This window comes from Camelus ferus, chromosome 1 (genome assembly GCF_009834535.1).
Source record: "Camelus ferus isolate YT-003-E chromosome 1, BCGSAC_Cfer_1.0, whole genome shotgun sequence".
In the NCBI taxonomy this organism is placed as follows: domain Eukaryota; kingdom Metazoa; phylum Chordata; class Mammalia; order Artiodactyla; family Camelidae; genus Camelus; species Camelus ferus.
Genome location: NC_045696.1, coordinates 46,982,669 through 46,988,968, shown reverse-complemented (window position 1 = coordinate 46,988,968; position 6,300 = coordinate 46,982,669). Strand labels below are relative to the sequence as shown.

At 40.4% G+C, this 6,300-nt stretch overlaps 1 protein-coding gene across 1 annotated transcript in view; it reads left to right on the top strand.

Moving 5' to 3' along the window:
- Window positions 1-3,079: 3,079 nt before the first annotated feature.
- Window positions 3,080-6,300, top strand: part of IFT57 (intraflagellar transport 57) — a 52,351-nt gene continuing 49,130 nt past the window's right edge. Inside the window, exons 1-2 of the mRNA XM_032478597.1 lie at window positions 3,080-3,420; window positions 5,995-6,157. Coding sequence (XP_032334488.1) covers window positions 3,206-3,420; window positions 5,995-6,157 — 378 coding nt within the window. The 5' untranslated portion in view covers window positions 3,080-3,205. The remainder of the gene's footprint in view (window positions 3,421-5,994; window positions 6,158-6,300) is intronic.

Genomic DNA, 6,300 nt, shown 5'->3' with positions numbered 1-6,300 from the left:
ATAATGATAGACTTATTCCTGGGTGCTATATATGGTTTGTTTTTCATTTTCAAGTAAGTTTTCTTTAGTTTGCATCTTCTATATGGCAACCTTGCTGAGATGTCTGTGGATTCTTTTGGATTTTCACTTAATCATACACCTGCAACAGTCTCTTCTTCTGCTATACTTACCCCCAATTTTTTGTCTCACTGTACTGGATCTGATCTCTAGCACAGTTTTGAAGAGTAGACATCTTCACCTTGTTATTGACTTTAAGAGGCTTGCCTCTAATACTTCACATTTAAACATCACTTTTTTCTTTCTAAATTTGTGGGAGATACTTTCTATCAGGTTAAGGAAGTTGTATTCAATTAGTGGTTTCCTAAGTTTTTAACATCCTAAATTAGTGGTACTAAGCCACAAAACAGCTTTGTTTATTCTTTAAGCCTGCCCAGTCTTCTTGGAGGGCTTGTTCTTATATTGGAAATGCAGCTGGAAAGCCTTCCTCCATTTTTGAACCTACCTCCTTTACATCCGCAGCCTTACTCACCATCTTTCAGGGAAATCCACTTACCTTAAATCACTTTTAATTGGAATGCTGTTCAGCTTTCAGATTAGCCCATTCTCAGAAATATCTTAGGGATGTTAAAAATTACCTCCTGTCATTTCACAGATAGTCTGCAAGAGATAAAAGTCAAAGTCAGAAGCCTGGCTATTAATAGTGGTCAACACAGAGCCAGGGATAAATCTTTAAGATTCTTAAAAGGAAGTATAAAAATGTCTCAACATTCCATTATCTTCAAGCTCTTATTTAACTCCTGAGTCAACCAATGAGCTAGTCCTGCAAAAATACTAACCCAAATGAACCCCAAAGCCCCTAAGTGACTGAGACAGTTGGAAGAGGGTTTTAGAGTGTAACCTTATACACATGTCGTAAACTACTTCCATCAGGGAAAAGACCTTTGGAAGCGTTAAACTATCGTGGGTAAATAAATTATTGTGGGTAAATAAAGATTCAGCAGAAATAATCCCTAAGCCTTTTAAAAATGAAATTTCATTTCAGTGTTTTTTTCCCATCTTTTTTCTGTGCAAAAACATGCAGTGTTGAACAAGTAGCTTTTCCTTTATTTCTTTCATTTTTTTCTGTGCCAGTTACTAGGTGACATTTTGTTTTCATCTTTTTCCTTCTCACAATTAAGGGGAAAAAAAAATTCTTCATGTGGTTTTCAAGTCGGGCTACACTAGTATTGTACCTGGGAAGGAAATGGCTAGGCTCTGGGAGAGCTGTTGTTTTTTTTTTCCCCAATCAAAATACACATGTTGTTGGAGGGTTTCTCATCAGCCAAAAAACAATGTTTGACTATTTCATCCTGAGTGCTACATATAACTTTCTGAGAATGTCAGAATATCTTCAAGTGAACATCTCCCTGATTGTTATCAATATACTTGGAAAGTCTGACACCTTTCTGACAGTCATTTAAAAAGCCACAGGTTGCTTGTTGATTAATCAAGGACCATAAAGCATATATCTGAGCTTCCATTTTTCTTCCAATCCTAAAAAGCTAGGTATCTACCTTGTACTCTGAAAGTTACACAGACATACAATATCCCTCCCCCACATGTGCGGTGGCTGCAGTTGGGATGTATGGGGAAGAAACGGTTCTAAGGAGGCAAAGAAAAACAATTTGGCAGTGGGGTAGGGTCAATTTTCCCAGTCACTTTTACTAAAAGCAGCTGTTGATGACTTATAGTAGGCAAACAATGTTATTTAAAAAACAATTCTCAGTGGCCTTCGCCTTTGGGTTATTTTCTACATAAATCAGTTATTTTATGTACTTCTTTGATAAATTGGAAAAGATATTTTCCCTTCTGATTTGTCTCTTTGACCCTTTATTGATATCAGAAACAGGTTAGGTCTAGACTAATATTAAACTGGAAAGTGTTCCTCTGCCCATTTTTCTAACAAAAATATTGCAGATAAATTTCAAACTTCTGCTACGTCAAAAAAAATGGGCTTCTTCTATGTTCTCTAGTAGCAGATACAGGACATCTGTGATCGATCAAAAATCACAAATACAAACCCATGTTCAACCTCTTGCCACAAATTTTCTTCTCCCAGGAAACCTCCAGCTGCTACCACTTACTTCATTTTCTATGTAGCTGATAAGAAACCCGCTTGATACACAAGCCTTTTGTGAAAACTGTGAAGTTGTTGTCAATTACGCTCCCTTTCTTGTATTTTCCAGCTCAATAGCTGCAGAATGCAGTAGTGACACTGTCTTTAGCCATACTTAGAGCCATGGCACAGGGAAATCTCTTTCAAGATTATCTCCATTACTTTGTTGATTTTTAACAAGGAACCCCAAAACTTTATACTGCACATAAGGGGCTTGAAACAGATTAAGCAACAGGGTGTGACTTTAGGATCCTTATTTCTGAGGCAGAACAAATTCTACCCCATGCCTCCTTTCTGCTCATCCTCTGCTCTTCTCCCGCCCCACCCACCCCCAACCAACAACTCCTTTCCTAGCCCTGGAGCAACAGCGGGAATTATTAACACTCCAAATGTTACAATATACTGTTAAATCAAATACAGCATTCCTCAGTGAGAGAAAGATTAAGAAAAATAAGAAAACTCTCACTGGAAAGTTTCTGAGGTAAAGACAAACCTACGATATCGACTATCTTTACAATTGTGAAAACTTTCAATTTTGAGAAGAAAATAAAAAAGATACCAGTGGGGTAGCGTAGCCTTCAACACTGCGCGTCTTTCTCTCTTTAAGCTTTTAAACGGCTACCAGCTGACTCAGACGCCGGCTCGGGGCCCGTGGTAACCACCGTCCCAAATTCCTCAACACTTCTAACGACCACCCAGAAAGCCTGCAGAAAGTCCTTGGCCTGTTCCCGCCACGCCTTTTAAAAGGGAGCGGGAGGCTGCACGGCCCGCCCCGCGATGCAGAGGCCACGCCCTAGTGGGCGGGGCTATCTCCTAGCCACCCCCTCCCCAGAAGGAGGGGGACGGGCGACGTGACGTCATCCAGGAACCCCTCCCTGGTTGGAGGAAATTTAGAAGAGCGTAGCGGGAGAAGGAGGCGGAGTCCAGTTTCCCTGGTGATGGGTTGCCCGGCGGTCGCCTGGTAACCGGTCGCGGAGGTCCTGGCTGCTGCAGCGCAGGCCGCGGAGGTCTCTGGGCCCGAACTAACGCTGGGTTCCTTCTGTCTGTTTTATGATGGCTGCTGCCGCGGCAGTGGTCACGCCGTCGGGATTGGAGGATGGGGTGTCTCGGTCCCGCGGCGAAGGGGCGGGGGAGGTGGTCGTGGAGCGGGGGCCCGGCGCGGCCTACCACACGTTCGTGGTGATGGAGGACCTGGTGGAGAAGCTGAAACTGCTCCGCTATGAGGAGGATCTCCTCCGGAAGAACAACCTGAAGCCCCCGTCCAGGTGGGTGCTCTCGTCCCGCAGCGCCCGGGTGCCGGCTGGGCCCTGGGGAGACGCCTTTCTCCGGCCTTGTGGGTAACAGGGAGCGCGGGTTAGCAAGCACTTGCCTCCATCTTCCCTTCCCACTCAGGAAAGGGCACTTCACCCCAAACTTGGCGACGTAGGGCCGGGCTGCTCACGGAGTTTAGACTTGGTATTTTGGGGGAAAGAGTAAAGTTTGGGAATTACAGAAAGGACTGGAAGACAGCATGCCTAGAGTACACACGCAGCTCCGTAAAACACAAACTGTTTTTTCTGATTATAAATGAAGGTACTTATTGTAGAGAACTCAGAAAACACAAGAAAATGTATTTAAAAAAAATACTGCAGTCACTCACAATCTCATTCCCAAAGATGGAAGAAAGCTTTTATCATTTTAGACTGATCACTAGTTTTTGTTTTCCTCTTCGAGAACCTGCCCCTACAACTGGTAACCATGGACCTTGTTGAGCACTTTATAAGCATGCAGTTCATAAACTTGTTCACTAATTGCTATGGTTTAAAAGACTTATGCCTTTGCAATAACAGTACTCTCTGAAGCTGAGAAATGGAAAAGACAAATGAAATGACAACTATTGGAATTGTATGTCACAGAGCCTAAAGTTCTGCCCTTGTTCTGGGAGGGAAAAAGCCCATCATATCCTGAAGTCACTGGCATTGGTCGCTGAGGGTGGTGGACAGCTAGCACTTTTCTCTTCCAATCGGCGTAACTTAGTGATAGCCTCATAAATAAGTTTTATAGCTTTCCTAAATGTTAGTACTTAACATTTATTTTTTGTGTTAATTTTTTGTGTTTATTTAATTGTGTGAGAGGCAATTTAGATTAAGAATCTGTAGTACTTTCTCTTAATGGCTATATCTAGACTCGAATAATTTCCCTTGACAGTTTCGGATCTCATTCCTCGCTCTCTTCTGATGACTTGCATTGGAAGATACGTAGGCTTCATGTAAACTTCATATTGCTGTCAGTCCATAATATGAGAAAAGTTATATGAAAAAGTAGTGTAGCTTGATCCATGAACAAAATGGTAGGATTGGAAATTATTACTTTAATGAATTGATCAGGATAGTATAAACAACCAACATTTTCTATGTAATAAATAGGCAGTTTTTTCTCCAAATATATATTTCAAACTCAAAGAACATGGCCTTGAGATTCTATTGATATAATCTCTGAAATATTTTGTCAGGAGTTCGGCAGGATACTTTGAGTTATGGGTTTGCGTGGAGATACCCTTGTTTAACGGCTCTTAAAAGTGTGGTCATCAGACTAGCAACATGAGCAACAACCTGGGAACTTATTACAAATGCAATTCTGCAGGTTCCTTCCTGGGTCTAGTGTATCAGAAATTCTAGGAGTAGGGAGGACCTAGAAGTCTGTGTTTTAATAGTCCTTCCAGGTGATTTTTGATGCCTGCTAAAGTTGAGAACCGCTGTCCTCGCTCTGCAGTATCTATCAGTATCCATTCCTCTGTCTTGGAGTTGTTATCAGCTGATAAGGAAAAGATGAATTGTTAGTGGCGGATGACCATATACTTGAGAGGACTTTGTGGCCTTTTTTTTCTTCCCAGCTTTTCTTATCTTCCAGAACATTTACACTTTACTGCAGGAAAAAGTTTGGGAAACAGGAAGGAGCAGACTGCTGATTCTTAGGAAAACAGTTATCATAGCTATAGATCCAATTATAAACATAATAGTGATAGCTACACGTAAAAAAGCAAAATAAGATCTTTTCTCAAACTAACTTGAATGTTGTTGCTAGCAAGTTTTATTCCTGATATGTTTAGGTAATATCATGTTGATCCTCACAGGACTGTTTTTAGTTGGCTAGCGAGTTTAGCAAAAGTCAACAAATGTTTGTTAGATCAGGGATGTGATACGCAGCGGTTCTTAATCCTGGCTTTACCTTGGAACTTGGAATCATCTAGGAAGCTTTTGAAACATGCCCATTACTGGAGTACTGATTTAATCCGTTAGTGAAAAAGCAATGTTTAGTCAGGTTGCAAAATTTTGACGAGTTCTTCAAGTGAGTCAATATGCAGTCAAGATGAGAACAACTGTTTAACACAGCGACAGGTTAGAAACAGTAAGTAAAGGCAACAGTGACACTGTAAAAAATGTAAAAATGCATACTGAGTCATCATTAAGGTCTATTTTTAAAACTCTGAAATGCTCTTAATTCCAAATTACCTTTTTCAGGAGGTACTCTCTTATTAATTATTCCTGACACATAAATGATTTTGGCCAAAGTTCTACATATGCAATTTTTTTAACATGTCCTGCATTTTTATGGATATAAGGTCTTTGATCTAATATTTTGTGTGCAGTAGTAATTGCCCTTCTCCTGTTGATTAAAAACTTTAATGTGAGTGTTGTGGATTACTAGAAACTTTGAAGAGTGAATTATCAATGTCTTTTGATGTTAAAGTCATTTGGAAAAAAAAAAGTCCTTTGGCAATTTTGGATTTAGCTCCTTTAGCTACTATAGACTTATTTGCAGTATTTCTTATTCTACCCTCCCCTTTTATTTTGAAACAGACACTACTTTGCACTGCCTACCAACCCAGGGGAACAGTTCTACATGTTTTGCACTCTTGCTGCTTGGCTGATTAACAAAGCAGGACACCCTTTTGAGCAGCCTCAAGAATATGATGACCCTAATGCAACAATATCTAACATATTATCTGAGCTTCGAGCATTTGTAAGTATAAAGAACTCTCTTCTTTTTGCATGTTCTCAAGTTAGGAAATTTTTAGCATAGGTAACCAAGCAACATAAATGCTAGCCTTTTGGAAGAATTCTCTGTAAATAACTATCTATATACACAAATACGTACATATATAC